We start from the raw sequence: 26,792 nt of genomic DNA, 5'->3' as shown, positions 1-26,792 counted from the left end.
CTTGTTATAATGTGCATGTATCATGTGGATTGCCTATTTTAAACCCAATTACAGGGTCATTTCCCCATGATGGAAGCAGGGAGGGAATACGGAAAGGGAAGAAAATAGGAAAACAAAGATCTACAAAATAAATGACAACTTAAGTAGAAACTATTAGAAAAAGGTATTAAAAGCATCCCTCTTCGTTAAAAAAAAATTAAGAACAGGAGATAAAAACTAAAATCAAGAAATGCCAAAATCAAGCATATTTTTCCAGAGGGAAAGAGAAATACAAGAGAAAAATATGAAAGAAAAAGGCAAGAAAAGAAGGCGAAAGAGAGAGAAAGAAACAAGAATAAATGAAATGGGGATCGGGCAGAATCTACAGAGTCATTACGGGGGAAATATAAAAATGACAAACAGGCTTACAGGGACATGGAGGGAAGAGGGAAACAGTTACAGAAAGAACTGGAGGGTGATATAATTCCTTTCCTAAAGTTAAGCAGTATTAATACAAACAATCTTAACATTCTGTCTTAACTTTTTTTTTTTTTTTTTTTTTGAGACGGAGTCTTGCTCTTTCGCCCAGGCTGGAGTGCAGTGGCCCGATCTCAGCTCACTGCAAGCTCCGCCCCCTGGGTTCATGCCATTCTCCTGCCTCAGCCTCCCGAGTAGCTGGGACTACAGGCGCCCGCCACCACGCCCGGCTAATTTTTTCTATTTTTCGTAGAGACGGGGTTTCACCGTGTTAGCCAGGATGGTCTCGATCTCCTGACCTCGTGATCCGCCCGCCTCGGCCTCCCAAAGTGCTGGGATTACAGGCGTCAGCCACCGCGCCCGGCCTCTGTCTTATAGGGAGAAAAACCCTAACTTTTCAAAATCTAGCAACTGGGATCGGCTAAGTTTGCCCTTCTGTTGACTTACATCTCCATCTTGTGGTCTGTTCAGGACATAGCTCTGAGAGAGAGAGAGAGAGAGAGAGAGAGAGAGACAGAGACAGAGAGAGAGAGACAGAGACAGAGAGAGAGCGAGAGCGCGCGCACGCGCATGTGTGTGTATCTGTATGCATATGCATGCAAATATCAAAAATATGTATGTATACAAATATAACCATATCTACTCACATGTGTAATACACGTACATGTAGTATATAAATGCATATATTTGCACTTATTCTTTAATTCAAGTAGAACTTACAAACAGAAAAATCCCCAGTGTACAGCTCAAAGATGATTCACAAAGTGAATACCCACAGTTAACCACTACCCACAGCAAGAAAAAGAGTATTACCAGAACCCCAGGAGCTCTGTCATATACCCTTCTCGTCACTACTTCCCCCAAAGGGAACCGCTTTCGTGATTTATAACACTGTAAGTCTCACCTTTATAGGAGTGGCATCATACAGTATGAACTGTGTAAACTCTTCTGTCTGACATGATGTCTGAGATCCATCCATAGTGTGGTGTACAGTTGTAGATTGTTAATTCTCATTTGCTGTGTGACATCATTGTATGAATATGCCATCATGTATTTATTCATTATACTATAGATGTTCATTGGGTTATTTCCAGGTGAGACTACTAAGAAAAGCACTGTAAACAGAGACGCCTGTAGTCTCAACTACTCTGGAGACTGAGGTGGGAGAATCGCGTGAGCCCAGGACCTTGAGGTTACAGTGTACTATGATTCTGTCAGTGAATAGCCACTCTACTCCAGCCTGGGCAACGTAGCAAGACCCTGTCTCTAAAAAACAAAACAAAACAAAAAATAGCACTGCTAGGCCGGGCGCAGTGGCTCACGCCTGTAATCCCAGCACTTTGGGAGGCTAAGGCGAGCGGTTCATGAGGTCAGGAGATCGAGACCACCCTGGCTAACACAGTGAAACCCCGTTTCTACTAAAAAAATACAAAAAAAATTAGCCAGGTGCAGTGACGGGCGCCTGTAGTCCCAGCAACTCGGGAGGCTGAGGCAGGAGAATGGTGGGAACCCGGGAGGTGGGGCTTGCAGTGAGCCGAGATCGCGCCACTGCACTCCAGCCTGGGAGACAGAGTGAGACTCCGTCTCAAAAAAAAAAAAAGAAAAAAAAAAAGCACTGCTATAAACATTCTTGTAAGTGCCTTTTGTATAGTTCCATTTCAGCAAATACAGTTTTCCATTTCAGCAAATATGGTTTTCCAAAGAGGTTGTACAATTTACAGTCCCAGCAGTAGTATATGAGAACTATAGCTGCTCCACATCCTAGCAACACTTGACATGTCTGTCATTTTAATTTTAGCCATTCTTGTAGTATAATGACATCATGACTTGACTTTGCATTTACCTGATGACTAGTGAAGTTGAACACCTTTTCTTACATTCATCAACCATTGAATATCCTCTTGTGAAATTCAAGTTTTGTGCCTATGTTTTTCTAACAGGTTGCTTGCCTTTTTCTTGACTTATAGGGATTCTTCATATATCCAAGATACATTTCCTATGTCAAATATTAATATATGCCCTGCAAATACAGATTTTCATTCTGTGACTTGTCTTTCAATCTTTGTGGTATCTTTTGATAAAAAGAATTTTTTGTTTTAATGAAATCCAACTTATCACTTGTTTCCTTTATGGTTAGTATGTTTTGTGGCCTGTTTAAGAAATCTTTGGCTATCCCAAGATCATAAAAATATTCTCCTGTTTTCTTCTAAAAGCTCTCTGGTTCAACCTTTCACATTTAGATCTATAATCCTTTTGGAATTATTTCTTATGTAGGGTGATAGCAGAGGCCAAGATTCATTTTTTTCCATGTGGATATCCAGTTGACATAATGCCATTTATTGAAAAGACTACCTCTGTCATAAATCAGGTGACAATATATGTGTGAGACTGCTTCTGAACCCTCTCTTTTGTTCCACGGGTTTATCTGCCTATCCTTGTGCTAACACCACACTACAGCTTTGTGGTGAGTCTGGATAACTGGTCATGTGAGTCCTCTGGCCTTTTTGTTCTTAAAAATTGTCTCAGCTCTTCTTATCTCTTTGCATTAACCATATAAACAGTGGCTGTAATCAGCTTCTCAAGTGGCAAAACGGAAACAAAAATCTGGCTGGGGACTGTAAGTGGGTTTGCTCTAAATCTATAAATCAATCTTGAGGGAACTGATGACTTTACAATATTGAGTCTCCCAATCTCTGAACAAGGCACAGAGACTGAAGAGATCTGAGCATGGTAAGACCCCACCCCGACTTACTCAAAGTTTCACTTTCCAGAGTTTCAGTTACCCACACTCCGAAAACATTACAGACAATAAGATATTTTGAGAGAGAGAGAGAGACCACATTCTCATAACTTCCATTACAATATTAAACTTTACCACGGGTATATATTCACAAGTAAAAATATAGCATATACAGGGCTCAGTACTACCCAAGCTTTCAGGAATCCACTGAGGGTCTTAGAATGTGTCCTCTGCCCTTAAGCAGGGGACTACTCTATATTTATCTCTTCAGCTTTACTTAATTTCCCTAAGTAATGGTTTATAGTTTTCAGTGTAGAAGTCTCATACATCTTTCATTTTACTTATTTCTACAGATTTCATGTTTTTTCTTTTAAAAAGTACTATGATAGCAGCCTTAAAATTTTTTCATTTGATTTTTCTTTGTTGTCTAGCTTTTAAAACCTTCTGAGGAGAGAAACTACCAGGTTGCTGCTGCTAACCACGTGTGGACAGGCTGTGCTTCATTCTCTCTCACATGGTAATGGCTGGATACCCTTCTTGACTTGATCAATGACATGGAGTTGCAATGACCATTTGTTCAGATCTCAAGGTCTCTGGTTTTATTTGCTCCATCAGTCATCCAAAGAGATAATCTTTCTTTACATTTAGTCTCTATTTGGAAGTCAGGCTGTTCATAGAGCTTCCTTTCCTATCCCATGGTGAGGGAAAAAAAAAAAATCCTGACTAAGTAGCTACAGAGATCTCTTCTGGCGATAATCAGTCTTGTGAGAATATACATAACCTAAAAACTTCGAATAGCTACTCTGTCAAGTTCGAAGGTAGTTTCAAGATACTTAAGAGTATTACTTTAAGCCTTCTACTTCGTCATCTCCAAGATACACTGTTAAGCAAAAAAGATGACATGCAGTAAAGAATGCATATTATATTATAATTCCTGTTTTTTTAAAAAAACACAAACAAGTTGGAATAGAGACTGGGGATATGGGCCCGTGCATGTATCCTTGGATATGTGTAGAATCCTTCTGGAAGGGCACACACACAGAAAACTGTTAAAAGTGGCTGCTTCTGGGGAAGAAAATGGGAAACTGTAGGTGAGAAGTAGAAAGAGCCTGAATTTTCATTGATTACAATTTTGTACAGTTTAACAATGTAACAAATTACTTTAAAAATAAATTTATATTTAAAAAACATTCTTCAAAAACAAATATTCATTCCCATAAACCACTGGAATGGTCAACATTTTGACCTAACACTATCAACCAAACCGACTCTTCCACCAAGAAGAGTCCCAAAAAATACCTCATCATATGACATATCTAGTTTCTCTCTCCAAGAAAAACATGGTCACTGTACACATTATATGGCTGGTATCAGACCATTAGTTAAGCGTATTACCCTAAACATTCTGCTTCATCGTCTTCAATATATACTGTGAAGCAAAAAAAGATGATGCAGCATAAAGACTGGAAAAAATGTGCTAAGGCAACATATATTCCAAATTTTTTTTATCAGTTCCTACTTCAAATACTCCCTTTGTCATTCTATCAGTCCTTGCACCAAATTATCTATTAACATTTCACCAGAATGTGTAGAAAAAGTCAGAAGCTACTACTTCTCAAAATAGAATTAAACAAGAATTAACAAAATATATACAAGATTATCTGTCTGCAGAAGAAACCAGCTCTATGAAACTGTTTCAATGTGTCACGTTAAAACTGCTTGCAGGCTGGTCACGATGGCTCACGCCTTGTAATGCCAGCGCTTTCGGTGGCCGAGGCAGGTGGATCACCTGAGTTCAGGAGTTCAAGACCAGCCTGGCCAACATGGTCAAACCCCGTCTCTAATAAAAATACAAAAATGAGCTGGGCAGGGTGATATGTGCCTGTAGTCCCAGCTACTTGGGAGCTGAGGCAGGAGAATCACTGGAACCTCGGAGGCAGAGGCTGCAGTGAGCCAAGATCGTGCCACTGCTCCAGCCTGGGTGACAGAGTGAGACTCCATCTCGAAACAAAACAAAACAAAAAAACTGCTTGCACTTCAAAAGTACTTCTCCTAAGCCTCTTCAGGAAGACAAGTGATAGGTGTAAACATCCCAGCTTCTTTAAAAAGTGAATTGAAGACTTAAAGTAATGACTAAGGTTCACTTGAGCCTAAATAAAACAACCCAAAAGGCCAGCGAGTGACTAACTCTCTGGGATTTCAATAAAAGGAGAAGTGACAAGAAAGAAGGTTCTTAATGAGGTCAAAGAATTGAAACTTGAGTCTCTGGTTCTTCAAGAAACTTCAAGAACAGCGTTGCTATTGCTTAGGGAGTTGCAGAGAAGGGTTGATACAGACACTACAACTTGCCTACCCAACATCAGTATGTCTCATCTTCCTTGTTATCAGAACCTCAATTTTGTTCAGGGCTCCACTGCTCAGAGACCATAACCTCATCCTCATTTTCAGCTCAAGAATATCTCCCTCCTGAACTAACCTAGTCAACCACAGCAACCCCATTCTCCCATCGTTTTTGGTATAACATGATCATGTGATACAATAGTCTATTTCTATTTTGAGCCAGAGTCAATTAGGCAGCTTCCAGGAAGCATTTCATTGCTCTTTAAAAAGAAATAACTGAAAAATACAAAAAAAGCCAAGATAAAAAAATGCTAAAAGCTATTAGAGAATTAAGAAAATGGCTTTAATATTAATAGCGGACATTAATTATTGATAGTTTTCATATAAACAACAACAATAGAAAAGTACAATTTAAAAAACCTGGATTTAAAACAGCAACCAAAAAGATAAAAAAAAATAAATAAATTTGACCAAAAACATGTTAGACTTTTGTGAAGAAGACGTTACTGAAAGACCTGAAAAATGCCTTGGAGAAACAAACAAACAAACAAACAAATCCCACAATCTTGGATGAGAAAATTCAACATTGTAAAGGATTTCAAGATTTAACACAATCCCAATTGTTTTTAAAAGTTGTTCTCTCTTTTGGAATTACATTAGCTGATTCTAGAATTCATGTTAAAAAATAAGCAAAACTCGGCCGGGCGTGGTGGCTCACGCCTGTAATCCCAGCACTTCGGGAGGCCGAGCTAGGCGGATCATGAGGTCAAGAGATCGAGACCATCCTGCCAACATGGTGAAACTCCGTCTCTTCTAAAAATACAAAAATTAGCTGGGCATGGTGGTGCGCACCTGTAATCCCAGCTACTTGGGAGGCTGAGTCAGGAAAATTGCTTGAACCCAGGAGGCAGAGGTTGCAGTCAGCCGAGATTGCGCCACTGCACTCCAGCCTGGCGACACAGTGAGATTCTGTCTCAAAAAAAAAAGGCAAAACTCTTAAAAAGAAGTTTAATGGCAGATTTGTCCTATCACATATTAAAACTTAAAGTATCCATATTTTAGAAAATGTGGTACTAGCACATAAGTAGACAGAAGGACCAATGGAACACATTACAAAGTCCAGAAATAGATCAAAATACATATGGGAATGTATTCTATGATAATGCAGCATCTTACATCTGAAGAAGAGAAGATGAACTACTAAGTAAAAAATATTGTCAGTCACAAAAATAGAATAGAGCCAAGTAGGAAAAACGTAGGATTCATACTCTTCACCAATTAAATTCCAAATGGATCAAAGATTTAACAGTTATAAAACCACAAAAGTACCAGAAAAAAGCACAGGAGAATTTCCTTATAACCTTGGTTCACTATAGTTATATATAATAATTACATAAAACTCTACTAAGATATTACTATATAAAACTCTCTTTATATGTTAGTCTGGAGTAGGATACAAAAGTTTAACAACTTTCTTTGGGAAAGACTGTTGGAAAACAGGCACTCACCTAAATTGCTGGCACAAGGCTAGAGGGGTTCTACCCCGCTAGAAAATAACTTGTGAAATGCTATTGAAATTACAAATGCACATACCCTCTGACCCAGCCATCCTACTTTTTTTTTTTTTTTTTTTTTTTTTGAGACGGAGTCTTGCTCTGTCGCCCAGGCTGGAGTGCAGTGGCGCAATCTCGGCTCACTGCAAGCTCCACCTTCCGGGTTCACACCATTCTCCTGCCTCAGCCTCCTGAGTAGCTGGGACTACAGGCACCCGCCACCACGCCTGCTAATTTTTTGTATTTTTAGTAGAGACGGGGTTTCACCGTGTTAGCCAGGATGGTCTCAATCTCCTGACCTCATGATCTGCCCGCCTCGGCCTCCCAAAGTGCTGGGATTACAGGCGTGAGCCATCGTGCCCATCCTCCAGCCATCCTACTTCTAAGAACTCACCTAGAGATATACTTTCACATATGCAAAATCCCTCTACTATATTTTTGTAATAGAAAAAGACTGAAAACAATACTCACATATATATAAGAGACTAGTTAAATGACAGTAAATGCATACAATGAAATATTATAAGGCTACAAAAACTAATGACAAAACCTTACGTCACGATTGGGAAAATCTCCAAGATATTCGATCAGGTGACAAAAGAATGTTGCAGAATGCTATGTATGATATGTTACCATGTGTGTAAAAGATGGAGGGAGATAATATATTCCTATTTGCTGGTATGTGCTTAAGAGAACCCTAGAAGGATATGCCAAAAATTATTGAGAGTAATTACTTATGTTGAGGAGGAGGAGACATAGTGGGAAGATTTTTCACTGAATCCTGTTCAATGCTTTGCAGATTTCTTAGCCATATGAATTATATTACTTATGCAAAACACATTCTCCTTTCTCTTCTATTGTTATGCTTGGAGTGTGGCTGGGAACTGCTGTAGCTATTCTGAGACCACGAGAGGAGTCACTCGGAAGGGAAAGCCGACATCGAGTATCGGGAGATGAAGGGAAATGAAGAGACAGCAACTACCCGAAGCCCTGACGGCATCACTGGGCTGTCAATCAACCCTCTCACTTCTCTAACTTGCAACTTACTTCACAGGATGTTTTTCCCTATTTAAGCCATTTTGAGCAGGGTAATCTGTTATATGTGGTTGAGAGCAGCCAACTGCTATACTAGTCTAGAGAGCTAAACCCAGGCACCCCCTTAACAATCGTCAGTCAGAGTGGGTCAGGACAATAAGCACAACCTGCTTTTCCAGACTCCTTTGTCCTCCTCCCTGAATGCTGAAGAAACAACCTTCCCTTCTGGTCTTCATCACACTTCTACACACCCATCTGCACTAATTCCACTGTGCTGTGATCTGTCTTTGTATACATTTCCCCTTCCTGAGTAAACTCTGAACTCTGCAAGAATGGGCTTATTATTATTATTATTATTTTGAGATGGGGTTTCACTCTTGTTGCCCAAGCTGGAGTGCAGTGGCACGATCTCAGCTCACTGCAACCTCCACCTTCTGGTTTCAAGAGATTCTCCTGCCTCAGCCTCCCGAATAGCTGGGATTACAAGCGCCCGCCACCATGCCCGGCTAATTTTTTTTTATTATTTTTAGTAGAGATGGGGTTTCACCATGTTGGCCAGGCTGGTCTCAAACCCCTGACCTCGTGATCCACCCCCGCCCTGGCCTCCCAAAGTGCTGGGATTACAGGCATGAGCCACCGCATCCAGCCAAGAACGGGCATTATAAATGACAAACTAATCCCCCCATGGGCACCTCTTAGCCCACCTTGTGTGGCTTCAGTAACTTCTGATTCTAATCGTTGCTCAAGAAGAAAGCAGCAAGGCTGCACCAAAGCTATTTGTCTTTCCATCAAACTACCCAAAATAATTAGCGAGGCAGAGACAAAGCTGCATGCATCACCAGGCCCTCCTCTTGAGTATACAGAAAGACTACATCCCCCAGCCGCCCTCATAGCTAGGTTGGAGCCACGTGACTAGTTATGGCCAAGGGGCTGAGTGTGTGAAACCTGCAGGCCAAGGCATAGAAGACGGATGTGAGTTCTCCACACCCTCATTCTTCTCCAGTCACAGGGAACACGCATGCCTTGTGTCATGAGAGCACAGCCCAGAGATGGAAGCAACCTGAATCTCGGAGTCACCTTTACGTGACAGACTTTACACGAGGCAGGCAAAAAAGCTTTCATGTATTAAAAGTGTGACATTCGCAGGTTTGTTAACACAGTCTATCATGTCCTGGCTCAGTCAATCTTTCTGTCAACAAACATGTGCTGAATCAACAACACACCTGCTGTATACCCAACTCTGGGCTGGATGTTACGGAAGATACAGAAAAGTGCATGAAGACGCTCATTCATTGAGCAATTACTTATTAAAAATTGTGCTAGGCTTTGGTCTCTGTCCTTGAGGTATTTAAAATATAGATCAAGAGACAAAATATACACTTGCAAAAGAGAAAAGCAGTTAAGTATTAACCATACAGTCTCCCTAGCTAAATCAGCTTCCTATTAATATGCTCTCAAAATACAATCTATTTTTTTGAACTTATTTTACTGATTGTATGATTCTTTATTTCATGTCTGTCTCTCTCCCTGGACTGTACATGGCTCAACTGCAAAAAGTAGGTGCTTTTGTAGTTTTGGTTTTACCACTACACTCCCAGTATCAGTGTATAGCACATAGTAGGCACTCAATAAAGATCTACTTAATGAAGGAAGGTTTGCTTTACCACATTTTTACTTCCTTACCTATTTTTCATTAAACTAGCAGGAAATTGTAATATTCTTGACTGTACTTAGTAACTCCTTGGGGTTCAACTGCCCCTACACTCACGTAGAGGACAAAGCAAATCTGTACTGATTTCAGCACACCCTTGCATATCAGAAAAGCTAGGAAGTCACTGTATTTCAGGGACATAAATAAAAGAGAGAAGGGGGTTTATGATATGGATGTATATTCCTTAGCAACTTCCTTCTTCTAGAAGAGTAGGTTGGTCACGTGGTAACAACATTAAGCAATGTGAAGTATAAATCAATGATTCTTTAGGAAATCTAAGTACTATGGGACATATATCATCCTTCTTATAAATCAACATTTAAATTGAAATAAAACATTCAACGGTTTAAAATGGGGAGGAGCATTTTTAATGTTAGAATTTAATGTAAATTTTTCTTTTGCCCATCTTGGCTACCGATATAGTGATATGAAATACACATTGGAAATATCATGTTTTGTCAGTAGTGCAAGAGAAAAGCCTATCTCTAAAATTAAATTTAAAAATCTGCACTCTGAGAAAACGTAGACATTTCATTATCATCTCCTTTTGATTTTAGCAATTGGTCTCCTTGTTAATATATCCTTCTTGACATACAACTACCACCTCAAACTCTAAACAACTTCCTATTCCCTATAATCCTCTACATAGTTGGTGGTGTGAAGATTAAAGCTTAGCCAATTAGCCACCCGCTGCAGCTGAGTTAATCACATAATCTTTGAGATGGTCACAGAGCAGTGGAGTATGCAATGGTTTTGTTTTTTTTTTTTTTCTCTTTACAGGCAAAGATTTAACTAATTGTGAGATTTAGCAATGCTCTCGAATATAAAGGGCGGGAGGGTTTTAAATCAGAAGCTGTGTCACTGCTTTATGAGACAGGGCTTATCTTCTTCTAAGAGACACTGTTGCACAGAGACTTCTTTAACAAGTTTCCAAATACCCTAAATTAGTCAACCATTGCTTATTTAGACCAAGGCTTACTGCTTTAGAATAATGACCAGTAATCCGTAAGGTAAAACTAAGATTCTGTCACATGACAGCTATACATTCAATTATGTGATTGCCACATTAATGTCTGTTTAAAGGAAATGCTAATCCAAACTGAAGTTTGACCATTCTTGACTCTCCTTAATAAGGCCACATATGAGGAAGAAGAAAAAAGAGGAGGGAAAAGAGGGATGGAAAGGCCCTCGGGAATGAGGGATGGGGAAGAAAGAGAGGAAAAGAGCGTTGTGCAAAGTAAATGAAAAAGAGGAAAACAGAGGTAGGGGCTCTAGGAAGGGAGGCTCACCAGGTTCCAAGCGAGTCCTGGTAGGGTAAACAGATCTTGTGGCATTGCTGTCAGTTACTAGGGAAATGTTGATTAGCAGATTAACCCCAGTTCTCTAACAGTAAATGTGTTGTGGTCATGGTCTAGCATTCCTGACAAAATGTGCCATAGTGAGCACGTCTATAACATTTCAAAGTTCTGACAAGGCTTTCTGGCCACCATGCTTCTGGAAGTCATGAATTAAGGGAAAGACACCTACCCTCCACTCACAAAGTGACAAAGCAACCCAACTGAGCCCCCCCCACCCCAAAACCAAGAACTGCAGAAGCAAAGAAAAATGCTGGAGGAATCCAGAGATTAGAGAAGCAAACGAAAATGTTGGAGGAGCCTAGAACTAGGAATTAACTGTGGAGAGGACTAAGGAAATCTCTGCAAGTCATTGGAGATACTACAGAAACCAACTGGCAGAGAAAGGAATGAGTTTCTCCAAAGATAGATAGAGCTGAGCGTTCCCTAAGAGTTGGTATTAGAAATGACTAGGCAACTGACAATCAGGAGGGAAGGGGATACAATTGAATTGTAATTGAACATGTCATATAATGAACAAGTCATGTTTACAACTGAATTAAAGTCCTTGGAAGGCTAGGTCCAACAAGAGAACTATTAGGTATGAGAAGTTGGGGAAAGAAGGGGAGGTCTCAAGGATGGGGATTAGGAGTAAAGAAGGCAAAAATAATACTCTTACATAGGCAGGTGAAGGAAATCAAACACCAGCAACTCTGACCTCAAATCTAAGAAAATCCACTTCTGGCAGTCCACTTCAGCTTTAGCATTCACTCCTCCATACACTTCTTGCTGGTCCTCAATAAGTCCACATGGTGCCACCTTCCCTGACTAGTTGGAGCAACGCTAGCTAGCTGGGTATTTGTTCTCATGGCCCTTGAGCAGATTTCCCGGGGACTTTTCTACATAGCTTATGAGAGTGGTTTTGTCTAGTATGAATTTTCTTATTGATCAGACTTCTCTGGAATGTCTACAGGACTTGCACTTTTTGGACAAGCATATGTGGACACGTTCCTGTTACAGTGTTGGGTCTAAAGCAATCCTAGCCCAACAAGGAATCACCAATGGAAGTGAATGAGAAATTCACCTTCCAGGCCACCGACATCATTCTCCTTCCTCTCTGTATCTGCAATGATTTTCTTTCTTCATGGTGCTCAATGTCCAGTCGCCACATTGGTTTCCCGCTCTTGGCCAGACTCCATGTCATCCGGAACGGACCATCGCTGTGTGTTATATCCACGTCTACCTTCTTCAAATCACTCCACAGGAGTCATTTCTCCTTGACAGTACTTACATTATTTTTAAACAGAATTCTTCTAGAAGCTTATTCTGAACTATCCTAGACTTCTGGTCCTGAACAGAAAAGATACACCAATCTCTATGTTGCCCTTGGTTTCATCTTGAGAGCATGTAAATAAGTCTGGCCAGTAACTTTATTTCAACCCTCAGGGATTCGGTTACCTTTGCTTGACAGTGTCTCCCCAGTATGATTTCTGTCCCCATGCCACTCAGCCATTCACCAACACACCAACAAGCAACAGCTTTAGTCCACCATATGGATCAGCCTTATAGACATGAAGAGCAGAAGGCAGTCTCAGTGGCAGGACCCAAGAGGTCCTCAGAAGGCCTCCATCCAAAAAAACCACCTGACACTAACCTGCCAAATTCCCTAAACATTCCCATCAACTAATTCACTGTGGTTTCAATCCTAGGGTTTAAGGAGGTTTCGGTTAAAATACCTCCAGAAGACAAGACATTGCCAGCCGTTGATTCCACTGCTAGAATTAACATGAGATTGTTCACTAATAAGACAATAGGCAGCAAGCTGGGCACGGAGGGAAGCAGACACGGAACAAATGAGATGTGGAAGAGGAGAATGGAGGGCAGAGGACCAGGTGCAGCGTATGATGGGGTCAAACAGACCAAGTCCTTCTAGAGCAATCAGGGGGCATGGCACGAGGGACAGAAGATCCCCAAAGCAATGAGGCAGCCTGAGCTCCCTCCTAGCCTGATGGAGACACAATGCTCCAGTAATAACATCTTGTATTTATAAAGGTCTTAGAGTTTACAAAGCCTATCTCATAGCAATCACTTCATCTGGTCCTAACAACAACGAAAAATGGGCAGCACATGTATCCCCAGTCTAAGGTCAATGACTTCAAAGCCCAGATGACTGACGGACTACAAAGCTACAGAACTGGGTCCTTCTAACACCTCGTCCAGCTCTTTTTATGGTGCAATGGTTACAAGTTCAGAGCTAAAATCCAAGTTCTATGACTGATTAGCTTTAGAATCTCGAACCCTCTGAGCCTCAGTTTCTCTTCTGCAAAATGGGGTATTATAAAGAGCTCCTGAGCAAATGCACATAAAGAGCTTAGCACAGTGCCTACCATATAAAAAACAAATAGCAGACATAAGCTATAGGTCTCATGACTAGTACACTGTGACACAGAGCAGTCGTTCTAACCCTGCCACCTACTAAAACCACCCGGCAGTCTCCCCAGCCTTACTGCTGCCCAGGCCTCACCCAAGACTATGCATCAGACTCTGCAAGTACATGGTCTAAAGATTTGTATTTCTTTTTTTTTTCCATTCTCTCTTGGGTGATTCTGATGCAAAGTGCCACGATTAAGAATAAATGACACAGGCCAGGCGTAGTGGCTCATGGCTGTAATCCCAGCGTTTTGGGAGGCTGAGGCGGGCAGATCACCTGAGGTCAGGAGTTCAAGACCAGCCTGGCCAACATGGTAAAACCTCATCTCTACCAAACATACAAAATTAGCCAGGCATGGTAGTGCGCGCCTGTGATCCCAGCTACTCGGGAGGCTGAGGCAGGAGAATCACTTGAACTCGGGAGGCGGAGGTTGCAGCGAGCTGAAATTGGAGTGCAGCGAGCCACTGCACTCAAGCCTCGGTGACAGAGCAAAACTTCGTCTCAAAAACAAAAACAAAACGAAAAAAAAAAAAAACAAGGGCCGGGAGCTGTGGCTCACACCTGTAATCCCAGCACTTTGGGAGGCCGAGGCGGGCAGATCAGGCCTCCCAGGTGGGCCTCCCTCCGAGGCGGGCCGAGGAGGTCAGGAAATCGAGACCATCCTAGCTAACACGGTGAAACCCTGTCTCTACTAAAAATACAAAAAATTAGCTGGGCATGGTGGCGGGCGCCTGTAGTCCCAGCTACTCGGGAGGCTGAGGCAGGAGAATGGCGTGAACCTGGGAGGCGGAGCTTGCAGTGAGCCAAGATTGCGCCACTGCACTCCAGCCTGGGCGACAGAGCAAGACTCCATCTCAATAAATAAATAAATAAATAAATAAAGGAATAAATGATACAAAGCAGTTATTTCTTAAACTGTAATGTGCATTCAAATCACCTGATGATCTTGTTAAAATGCAAGTTTTAATTCTGTAGTTTGGGGTTCGGGTTGGAAAATTCTGAGTTTGTAACACGCTGCCAGGTGATGCTGATGCTGCTTATCAGCAAGTCACACTGTAAAGGACACAGAGATGATCAGAGAAGAGGGATGACAAAGGCAGGCAAGCGGGGACCAAAAACTAACAAAACAAACAAGGACCTGATGGGAAGACTTCAGAGGTCCTCAGCCTAAATTCCTAGGTTGGCCCCTTCAGCATCATTAAGTGGCACAATTAATGAGAAGCAAAGAGCAGAGTCTGGTGCAAAACATGCTCTTCTCAAATGGGAACCATGACTATTCATCACGACTGCCTCATCACTACCAAGCAGAACAGTCGAATGTTTTGTCCTCTTTCTGACCATCATCTGTCTACATGATCCCTATTCCTCCATGAAACAAGCTCCCCATCCTACCTATGTCCTTATTAATTTCTTGACTAAAAAGACTCTGCCTTCAGTGTAAAGCCCCTTCTAGAAGACAGTACCTTTTTTTTTTTTTTTTTTTTGAGATGGAGTCTTGCTCTGTCGCCCAGGCTGGAGTGCAGTGGCACGATCTCCGCTCACTGCAAGCTCCACCTCCCAGGTTCAAGCAATTCTCCTGCCTCAGCCTCCCGAGTAGCTGGGACTACAGGTGCCCGCCACCGCAATGGCTACTTTTTTGTTGTTGTTGTTGTATTTTAGTAGAGATGGCATTTCACCTTGTTGCCCAGGCTGGTCTCAAACTCCTGAGCTCAGGCAATCCACCCACCTCGGCCTCCCAAAGTGCTAGGCTTACAGGCGTGAGCCACTGCACCCAGGCGACAGTACTTTCTTTTCACCTTTGATTCCTTTGCTCACCTGTTCTCTTTGACCAACCTGGACCACCACCTTCATCCACATACTTCACCCCTGTACCCTGGGACTGAATATGCCAGGGAAATATTGGGAACCACAGTAGATTGGCCCAGCACAGGCTTCTGTCTTCATTTAAACCCCGCCCAGGAGACTGCCAACAGAGTATCACCCCTCCCTAACTGACTCTTAGGTTCATTTCTTCACAGAAGCAACTTAACATTTCATCTACCTTCCTGTATTTCACAGTTTCTTCACGGAACCTTGGATCGCCGCTCCTGAGAAGACTGGAACCCACAGGAAAATCAGTTTCATTTTCTTCAGCTTGTTCTAGGCAGTTGTTTGCAATCTGGGTTGTATATTAGAATCACCTGAGACCTCCCTGCCCCTCTGCCCCTCCACCGCAATCCCACTCTGGTTCACCTGTCAGAGGTGGAGTCTGACAATGCACGGCTAGGGTCCAGAACCACTGCCCTTGGGAAGCCACACTATTCCTAACTGGAAACCAACTAGAAACAAGCTCCTCTCCACGATAAATGCATCAACCCTAGCGTGGAAGATGAGGAGAGGCGGGTTTCCACCCAAGCTCATTGCCTTCTGTGATGGTTCCCATGATGAAGCTAAGGAAGTTCTGGAAACAGGGGGAGGCCAATTCTAAAGATGTAGCAATTTACGGTTCATCAACCTCAGCCTTGGAAAGCCCGACCCGTCCTCCAGGTCTTCCAGCAGAGCCGGGCTCAGAGCAGCTGTCGGCTCTTTGAAGTGTGAATCACTCACTGGCGAAGAATGGGGAGGAGGATCCAACTCCTTTGCCTCTGTGAGCCCCGGACCAGTCTTATTAGGACTCATGTTTTCAATATGCCAATTAAAAAAAAAAAAAAAAAACTGCTTTGCCCACACAGAGAAGTAGTGACTTCAGGAGTTTAGAAGGCAGTTAACAAAGCAGAAAACTCAACCAAAGAATGCCAAAGAAATGTTCTGACTTCACCCACAGTCTCCCTTAGTATGTTCCACCCAAGATGGGATTCAGCTGAACATACCTGGTTTACTAAACCCAGAAAATTAACGAAAACTGGCCGGGCACAGTGGCTCACACCTGTAATCCCTGCACTTTGGGAGGCCAAGGCGGGCGGATCACGAGGTCAGGAGATCGAGACCATCCTGACTAATATGGTGAAACCCCATCTCTACTAAAAATACAAAAAATTAGTCGGGCACGGTGGCGGTGGGCGCCCGTAGTCCCAACTACTTGGGAGGCTGAGGCAGTAGAATGGTGGAAACCTGGGAGGTGGAGCTTGCAGACAGCCAAGATCACGCCACTGCACTCCAGCCTGGGTGACAGAGCAAGACTCTGTCTCAAACAAACAAACAAAAATTAACGAAAACTAAATTGAGTAGAAAGTTATAGTCAAACACCATAAATGAATAGAATAGATTTTGATTAATTCCTAAAGTAAGCCATTCAGGAAACAGCTGTAGTATCTGCAAAGAAGTCTTCGCCCACCAAGTAATCCCTGTAAATAAAAACATCCTACCTGATTAGATCTGGTTCGGCACCCTCATTCTTAAAGGATGCCAGAAGTAGTCTCTCTCGAGTTACAAGATCATCCAAGAGGTTCTGTCTTCGGTCCCCTTCAAGCTGTGTTCTGCAGATATCTTGTTAAGGTTCAATGGTGAATAAATGACCTCGTTTTAACTATTACATTATTAAGTTAGCTCTTCAAGTCAGTTGTGGCTTTTACAGACTGTAATCACTACTACCCAGAAGGGATGCGCACCACTCTTGCGTTTTTCCTGCTCTGACCTTCACCTTCACCAGGCCGTCAGGTAAAGGACCTTGGCAGGACCGTCGCAGAGGCACTTATAAACACTGACGTGGATCATGACACAAGTTTTTCATTGAGAAATATACCAGGTAAATATTACTTTCCTCCCCGTGACCAAACTTATTTACTTATGTTTGAGACAGAGTCTCGCTCTGTCGCCCAGGCTGGAGTGCAATGGCACGATCTCGGCCCACTGCAACCTCTGCCTCCCGGGTTCAAGCAGTTCTCCTGCCTCAGCCTCTCGAGTAGCTGGGCTTACAGACGTGCACCACCACAAACGGCTAAGTTTTGTATTTTTATTAGAGACGGGTTTTTGCCATGTTGGCCAGGCTGGTCTCGAACTCATGACCTCAAGTGATCTGCCTGCCTTGGCCTCCCAAAGTGCTGGAATTACAAGGCGTGAGTCACCACGCCCAGCCCCAGTGACCAAATTTAAATGACTTTTCCTGCCAATGGTGCAACCTGGCTCAGTGATTCCTTAGGTTTTGAGTTATATGTGTGTGTCAGTGTTCCAGGGCATTTTCCTACATATTAATACCCTAAGATGCTCTGTTTAAAAAAGTGGGGGCGCTGGGGGAGAGAAGTTCTCTATATTGCTCTCTTTCTTCCATGTTAATATCTATTAACACACCTAGGATATTTATAAAGTGCTACTTTATGCAACAGATTTGCTCTATAAATTGTTACCATCAGTTCACTATTTAAATACACTGCATGATTTGTAAAGAAAATACAAAGAGAATCATTTTAGTGTGTGACTCTAGCAAACACGCTGGACTAGGAGCCCCAGAGGCAGAGTTGTAGCCCTATTCCACTATCTATGCTCTTGAACCAGTTATTTCACCTTTTGGGATCTCTCTTTCTTTATATGTAACACTAGATAGTCTCTAACATCTTTTCCACAACAATTCATAAGTGATGGTTAAAAAAAACAAAAAAAAAACAAAAAGCCATCCTTCTGGGAAATGTAGTCTTTGGAAAGAAACCTACAATTCACCAATAGGTGGACGAGAATGCGGCGCGTGCGCATGGGCGCGCATGAAGCAAAAAGGGAAGTGGCATCTGTCAACAACCGGCGCCACTTGCCTTGGACTAAGTACAAAGTTTTATATACTAGCTTTCTTGATGCAAACAACAAAAGTGTTTTTTTTTTTTTTTTTTTTTTGGAGACGGAGCCTTGTTCTGTCTACAGGCTGGAGTGCAGTGGCGCGATCTCGGCTCACTGCAACCTCCGCCACCCGGGTTCAAGCGATTCTCCTGCCTCAGCCTCCTGAGTAGCTGGGACTACAGGCACGTGCCACCACGCGCAGCTAATTTTTTGTATTTTTGGCAGAGACAGGTTTTCACCATGTTGGCCAGGATGGTCTCGATCTCTTGACCTCATGATCCGTTCACCTCAGCCTCCCAAAGTACTGGGATTACAGGTGTGAGCCAGTGCGCCCAGACACAAGTTTTTTGTTTGTTTGTTTTTAGGCTGAACTGTGTCTATGTGTGTGGTATGTTAAGAAACACAGAAGGGCTGGACGCGGTGGCTCAACGCCTGTAATCCCAGCACACTGGGAGGCTGAAGTGGGCGGATCACGAGGTCAAGAGATGGAAACCATCCTGGCAAACACGGTAAAACTCCGTCTCTACTAAAAATATAAAAACTAGCCGGGCGTGGTGGCGTGCGCCTGTAGTCCCAGCTACTCGGGAGGCTGAGGCAGGAAAATCGCTTGAACCCGGGAGGCGGAGGTTGCAGTGAGCCGAGATCGCGCCACTGCGCTCCAGCCTGGTGAAAGAGCGAGACTCTGTCTCAAAAAAAAAAAAAAGAAAAGAAAAGAAACACAGTAAAGGATATGTTTGGAAACAACTTCTGCCATAAAATGAATGAGTGGAGAAAGCTAACAAACACTTTTAAAATATATCTGGCCAGGTGTGGTGGCTTACGCCTGTAATCCCAGCAGGTCAAGGCAGGGGGATCACGAGGTCAGGAGTTCGAGACCAGCCTGACCATTATGGTGAAACCCCATCTCTACTAAAAACACAAAAATTAGCTGGGCATGGTGGCGCACAATCGCAGCTACTCAGGAGGCTGAGGCAGGAGAATCACTTGAACCCAGGAGGCGGAGGTTGCAGTGAGCCGAGACTGTGCCACTGCACTCCAGCCTGGGTGACAGAGCAAGACTCCGTCTCAAAAAAAAAAAAGAAAGAAAAGAAATACACACTAAAACAAGATACCACTTCCACCTATCAGATTAAGAAACCGAGAAGACAGTTTTGGAAAGGGACAAGGAACCAGACACTCTCATACATTCTTTCCTTTCCTTTTCTTTTCTTTTTTTTTTTTTGTTGTTAAGATGGAGTCTTGCTCTATCATCCCAGGCTGAAATGCAGTGTTGCAACCTTGGCTCACTGCAACCTCCACTACCTGGGTTCAAGCAATTCTCCTCTCAGCTCCCCAAGTAGCAGGGATTACAGGTGTCCACCACCACACCCAGCTAATTTTTGTGGGTTTTTTTGAGAGACAGGATTTCACCATGTTGGCCAGGCTGGTCTCAAACTCCTAATCTAAAGTGACCCTCCTGCCTCCCAAAGTGCTGGGATTACAAGCATGAGCCACTTCACCTGACCTTATACATTCTTTCTTTATTATTATTATTATTTTTTGAGACAGTGTCTCCCTCTGTCGCCCAGCCTGGAGTGCAGTGGCATGATCTTGGCTCACTGCAACCTCCGGCTCCAGAGTTTAAGCAATTCTCCTGCCTCAGCCTCCCAAGTAGCTGGGATTACATGCACATGCCACCATGCCCAGCTAATTTTTGTATTTTCAGTAGAGATGGGGTTTCACCATGTTGTCCAGGCTGGTCTCGAACTCCTGACCTCAAGTGATCCACCCACCTCAGCCTCCCAAAGTGCTGGGATTACAGGCATGAGCCACCATACCCGGCCACCTCATACATTCTTGATAGGAATGCAAACAGGTTCAACCAACTGCTAGACTGCCTTCTAAATACCTAACAAAATATAAAAGGTACAGTCTTTCAACAGACATTTCTTCCTCAGATACAGTCCTACAAGGACTTAGAAGCAAGGATGTGCACTGAACCATTATTTATAATAGCCACATTGGAAATATCAATAAGTAACTAGTGTATGTAAACAATGGAATGTTTTGCAGCCTTAAAAAAAGAATAGGAAAGCTGTTTAGGGGGCTGATAATGATAATTAACATTTTTGAGCACTTACTAAGTGTTTACATGAATTATTTGACATGGAATAATCTACAAAATATAACATTAAACCAAAGGAGGGAAAAAAAACAGCAGCAGCAAGGAGCTAAACAGTGAGTAGTGTGCTCCCACTTTGTTAAAAAAAAATCCTAACTATATATGTGTGTATATACACACAGAAAATTTCTGATATATAAACATTGCCTCTAAGGAAGGACAACTGGGGATTAAGGGTATAAGAGAGACTGATGTTTCACTGAATATTGTTTCCTAATGTTTGTCTCTATCATCTGCTAATTAATAAAAACACAAGCTTCAGAACCATATGTATAATATAATCCCTTTATAGTCAAAAGAATTTTATATTTACATATGCATATATTTCAAGCCTAGAAAAGTCTGAGATACTAGCTACCAACCATTAACACTTAACTATAAAGAATGAGATGAGACAGGATAGAATAAGGAAGAGAAAGAGGAGTCATTGGTAATAACTAATGAGAAATGTATCAGTAGAAAGTATAATATTTTTTGTAATAAAAACAATAAAGGTACATTTTAAAATCAGCAGATACTAGTTACAGATTTAAACTTATGTCAAGAAGGAGCTAACAAAGAACATCGGTTTCAGAAACAGTAAAACTTGATGACTATGTTTTGTAGATGAGTAACCAAAGAACAGAAACCCACACAGTTGATGCTAGAAGAGGCCTTAAAGATCCCAGTTCTCTTGTTTTGCTGACCAGAAATTAAGGGTGAGCATGGCTAAGTCACTTGCCTGGGTTAACAGCCATGCTAGGTGACAGCTTTTTCTACCCTAGCTCATGGCTTTTCCACCAAACATTCTGCAGACTTCTCCACCTTGAGATGCTGACTTAACTTTGCCACTTTTTAGAATCCTGATAAAAACAATACTGGGAGTACGAATTCAGAATATTCCCAGAGACTCTGTAAATCTGGAAAACAATCCAATTAGGAACATGCTGCCTCTTTGTTTTATATTTTAATCTACGGAGAGAACAGAGCATAAGGAGATGGAATGAGAATAAATTGATTAATGGACCATCTGCATAGCACCCTTGCTATGTAAGGGTTGTTATTAGTAAGAGGTCAAAGGATCATCCAGGAAACAATCTATACAGCATGTATGTGGACAGGTGCGTAGCAGTTGAGTAAAGTAGGGTAGTGGGGAAACAGTGTGCCTGAGTGATGCTAAGGACAAGTAGAAAGTAGGACACACAGGCCAAGCGTGGTGGCTCACGCCTGTAATCCCAGCACTTTGGAAGGCTGAGGCAGGCGGATCATGAGGTCAGGAGTTCGAGACCAGCCTGGACAACACGGTGAAACCCCATCTGTACTAAAAAAATACAAAAATTAGCTGGGTGTGGTGGCACACGCCTGTAGTCCCAGCTACTCAGGAGGCTGAGGCAGGAGAATCGCTGGAACCCGGGAGGCAGAGGTTGCAGTGAGCCAAGATCGTGCCACTGCACTCCAGCTTGGGCAAAAAAGTGAGACTCCATCTCAAAAAAAAAAAAAAAGTAGTACAGCACACAGTCAGTGGCCAGTGCTGGGGAACCTCCTCTTCCACCAACCTGGTGAATAGCCAAGGAAGAAGATAAGAGAACAGACAGATAAAGAAAAGGAAGAGAAGAGCTAACTATCATAGTACTTTGTCCTTGGCTATGCTGATTGTACATGTAATTATAGCCAATTCATGGATATGTAAGGTTGTAAATAAAACTGGATCCCCTGTAGTCCCAGCTACTCGGGAGGCTAAGGCAGGAGAATGGCGTGAACCCGGGAGGTGGAGCTTGCAGTGAGCCAAGATCATGCCACTGCACTCGAGCCTGGGTGACACAGCAAGACTCCATCTCAAAAAATAAATAAATAAAAATAAAAATAAAACTGGATCCTGATTTCATATTACTGATACCTACTACCAGCATGCATAAGTCCAGCTTCTCTGCTGTAGCCTGGTGAGCATTTGAACCACAGATGGAGCAGGGTAAATATGCAACTGGATCCACAGGTCACCCAATCCCACTCCAGCTCCTGGATTTTCTCTTATATTTGGTAGAAGGCTTAAGAATTTAGGCTGGGCACAGTCGCTCACACCTGTAATCTCAGCACTTTGGGATGTTGAGGTGGGTGAATCACCTGAGGTCAGGAGTTTGAGACCAGCCTGGCCAACATGGCAAAACCCCATCTCTACCAAAAACACAAAAATTAGCCAGGTGTAGTGGTGCACACCTGTAATCCCAGGTACTTGGGAGGCTGGGGTAGGAGAATCACTTGAACCTGAGAGGCGGTGGTTGCAGTGAACTGAGATCGCACCATTGTGCTCCAGACTGGGCAACAAGAGTGAAACTCCGTCTCGAAAAAAAATAGAATTTAGGTAAGCCTTATTTTGTGAAAGAGCTGCTCTGGCGAAGGAAGAAGTTTGCAGATAATTACTTCTCCATGCCAAAAAAGAAGAACTGCAAGGGAACAGTTTAAGGTTCTAGAGGTCAAAAGACTTTTCTGGCTTTCTTTTTTTAAGTCAACAAACTCTAATAAATATTTATGATGTACCAGGCCAAGTCCTTACCTTCCTCAAAGCACTGATCACATTTTGCAAGTACTATTTTAATACCATCATTGTTTGTGAGTTTTGATATAACCATCATGCATGATTAAAAACTCCACAAAGAAAGGATGACCTGTAAATTCTCAATGGTAGCTGAAATCTTTACAATAATGATAAAATAATCAATAGCAGCTAATCCTCAAGGAGGACTTAGTATATGTGAAGCACCCTGTATGCATATAATCTCATCCTTACACAACAATCCTTTACGCCAGGTGGACTTCTAGCATCCCATTCCACAAATGAGGCACAAAGAGGTTAAGTAACTTCCCCAGGGGTGTTGGTAACCACCTTTTATTCAACACCCACCATTATGGGGGGCTAGTCCTGTGAAGAAAAAAGATTTTCTTCAACTTGTACAATAACCTGGCAAAGTATGATTATTCCTACATTACAGATAATGAAACTAAGGTCCAGAAAAGCTGAACTGCTGTTTGGCCTTGGTAAGTGGCAGAGCTGGTCTTCAATCTCAGTTCTGTCTGCTTTCAAAGCCAATGTTGTTCCCACTATACCAATGGCACCTAGACATTCAGGTTTCATGGACCAGTAATATGTCCAAAAAAACTAGGGGGGGGTGTAACTTATATAGAATTACCAATTATACATTTTGCCAGGTATGGATGTTCAAGAAAAAAAAAAAGAAACAAAACTATCTACTTTTACTATCATGGTGAAAAAGCAAGGAGATTTTAACACCAAAAACTAGAAAGAACCATGTAACAGTTCTGTATAAATCAGAAAACAGGCTTGATATGGTGGCTCACACCAGTAATCCAAACATTTTGCAGGCCAAGGTGGAGGATCGCTTGAGACTAGAAGTTCAAGACCAGCCTGGGCAACATGGCGAGACCCCATCTCTACAAAAAATTAGCTGGGCATGGTGGCATACACCTGGAGTCCTAGCTACTTGGAAGGCTGAGGCAGGAGGATCTCTTGAGGCCAGGAATTTGAGGCTGCACTGAGCTAGGATTTTGCCACTGCCCTCCATCCTAGGCAACACAGTGAGATCCTGTCTTTAAAAAGTCAGAAAAAAGTTCTTATAAATCAAAAAACTTCTGCTACACAAACACTATCTTCTTCTTATTTTTCTCATGTTACCAAGTATCAGTGAAAACCGATAGACAGGGACAGTGTTTGAAAACCACTTCACCTCCACTGTAGCTACCAGGGGATACCTGTAAAATCTGTTCAGTCAGCCTCTCCACAACCACATCCATTGGGGTTTGTTATGTAGTAATCACCACATCTGTCTATGCACTTATCTATCTACTTACCTATCTTTGTTTTCCCAAAAAATAGAGTAGAGAAAATTTATTTATAAATTTTTCTTTTTTTTTTTTTTTGAGACGGAGTCTTGCTCTTTCGCCCAGACTGGAGTGCAGTGGTGCGATCTCGGCTCACTGCAAGCTCCGCCTCCCGGGTTCACGCCATTCTCCTGCCTCAGCCTCCCGAGTAGCTGGGACTACAGGCGCCTGCTACCACGCCCGGCTAATTTTTTTTGTATTTTTAGTAGAGACGGGGTTTCACCATGTTAGCCAGGATGGTCTCGATCTCCTGACCTCGTGATCCGCACGCCTCAGCCTCCCAAAGTGCCTGGGATGAGAAAATTTATTTATAGATTTTTAAAACTTATTTCCAAAGGCCTTCTCCCAAGACACCAAAGTACTTTTTGACATCAAACCCCTCTGTAAAGAGATTTTCTTTATTCTCTTTAAAATAAGTAAAGGTGCTGCCTCCTGTGAAATGCCAACAAAAGGATATGTTTCATGTGAAGCCAACTCTAAGAAGATGGTACTAAGTATCTTTAGTACTATCTGGAATTTCATATGCAGCCTCCCACAGCATAACCCTCTTCTCAGCTGGTAAGACAATTATAGTTCCTATCTCAAAGAAACACTGTGAACAGATGTTAAGGTCTTTCAGAAATTTAAACTCTCTGACTGCAAGACTTCAGTTTATTAATTGCACGCTAATGGATTCAAAAGCACAGAACTTCCATTTTAACTTGACTTTTATTCTTGCCAGGAGAAAAATACTTTTTCAGGAGACAGCATAACATCTCATGCCTTAATTCCATGAATTTCATTGTTTAGAGAGCATTTGCACAGGACTTATCTTTCTGGCAACTCCTAGTGTTCTTTGGACAAGTTCACAAGTGTAGAAAGGCATCAATTTATTAAGTATCATAAATTCTCAACTACCCAGCACAGTTAAGGAAATGTGGTATTCAAATATTCACATTAAAAAAGTCACCAAACATTAATTATGCCCCAAAAAAAGGATTAAAAAGTCACTCCATTGGTGATTTATGAACAAACATTTTTCTCAACATCATAAAGTATACCTAATAAACCACAATGAACACTGTTTAATCTTCGGATGGTTAAGACGGTTCTTGAAGATTTGTATTATAAACAAGATTTGTCTTGGCAGTCCAGTAACACAACAATTCATAGAGAATTCTAGTTGAAGACATGCCAGGTGACAGCTGACTGTATTATTTCTACTAAAGTATAATTCAGCTTTTAAACAATTCACGTTGGGGCCACACAGCCTGTGTTTGAACCTGGCTCTTCCATTTCCTAGTTGTGGGGTCCTGGGTAATGACTAAAGCTCTCCAAGAATCCTCTCCTCAGTGTAGAAAATTCCTCTGCTGGGGCCGGGCACAGTGGCTCATGCCTGTAATCTCAGCACTTTGGGAGACCAAAGCGGGTGCATCATGAGGTCAGGAGTTCGAGACCAGCCTGGACAACATGATGAAACCCCGTCTCTACTAAAAATATAAAAATTAGGCGGGCATGGTGGCACATGCCTGTAATCCCAGCTACTCGGGAGGCTGAGGCAGGAGAATCGCTTGAACTTGGGAAGCGGAGGTTGCAGTGAGCCGAGATTGTGCCACTGAACTCTAGCCTGGGTGACAGAGCGAGACTCTGTCTAAAACAAACAAACAAACAAACAAAAACAAAAAACAAACAAATAAACCTCCTCTGCTGGAATTCCGGGTTATCTCTCCGACTTCATCAGTGACTTTCGGTGTAAAGTTTAACTTGGCCTCAGTATCTTTCTTTGTAAAGAAGAGAAGGAAGCACCAAAAAAATCTAATAATATGAGATTATTAGGACTCATAGATTGCTATCTATCTTAAATCTGGAAGATAACTGCCAGAGAATTATTTTAAATGTTTGGGAAGAAGAAGGAGGTTAGGGGAAGGGAAGATGGGAGGAACAGAAGGAGAATTAAAAAGAGGCCTTCATAATATACAAGCTACCTCCTTTCCCTTACATCAAAAGTGGCCTCCGTGGCCAGGCACAGTGGCTCACGCCTGTAATCCCAGCACTTTGGGAGGCTGAGGCGGGTGGATCACCTGAGGTCAGGAGTTCAAGACCAGCCTGGCCAACATAGTGAAACCCTGTCTCTCCTAAAAATACAAAAATTATCTGGGCACAGTGGCGTGCGCCTGTAATCCCAGCTACTCAGGAGGTTGAGGCAGGAAAATCACTTGAACCCAGGAGGTGGAGGTTGCAGTGAGCTGAGATCGTGCCACTGCACTCCACTCTGGGCGACAGAGCAAGACTCCATCTCAAAAAATAAAAATAAAAAAAGTTGGCCTCCCTGAAAATAAACAGGTTTATGAGCGCCCTCATGGGGTGGATTAGCTAAATGCCATCCCTAGTACTGGCTGCAGTTGTTACAGTAGAAATAGATCAATTATTTGAAAA

The 26,792-nt window shown here is 42.4% G+C and overlaps 1 protein-coding gene across 4 annotated transcripts in view; it reads right to left on the bottom strand.

Moving 5' to 3' along the window:
• Window positions 1–26,792, bottom strand: part of STX8 (syntaxin 8) — a 327,440-nt gene that overhangs the window by 279,202 nt on the left and 21,446 nt on the right. For all 4 annotated transcript variants that reach the window (XM_003818086.5, XM_057300232.2, XM_063599242.1 and 1 more), the window contains one exon: window positions 16,945–17,055. In XM_003818086.5, coding sequence (XP_003818134.1) covers window positions 16,945–17,055 — 111 coding nt within the window. The remainder of the gene's footprint in view (window positions 1–16,944; window positions 17,056–26,792) is intronic.

Source organism: Pan paniscus, chromosome 19 (assembly GCF_029289425.2).
Source record: "Pan paniscus chromosome 19, NHGRI_mPanPan1-v2.0_pri, whole genome shotgun sequence".
NCBI classification, from domain to species: domain Eukaryota; kingdom Metazoa; phylum Chordata; class Mammalia; order Primates; family Hominidae; genus Pan; species Pan paniscus.
The sequence above is the reverse complement of the archived record's forward strand: the minus strand, read 5'-3'. Positions and strand labels throughout refer to the sequence as shown.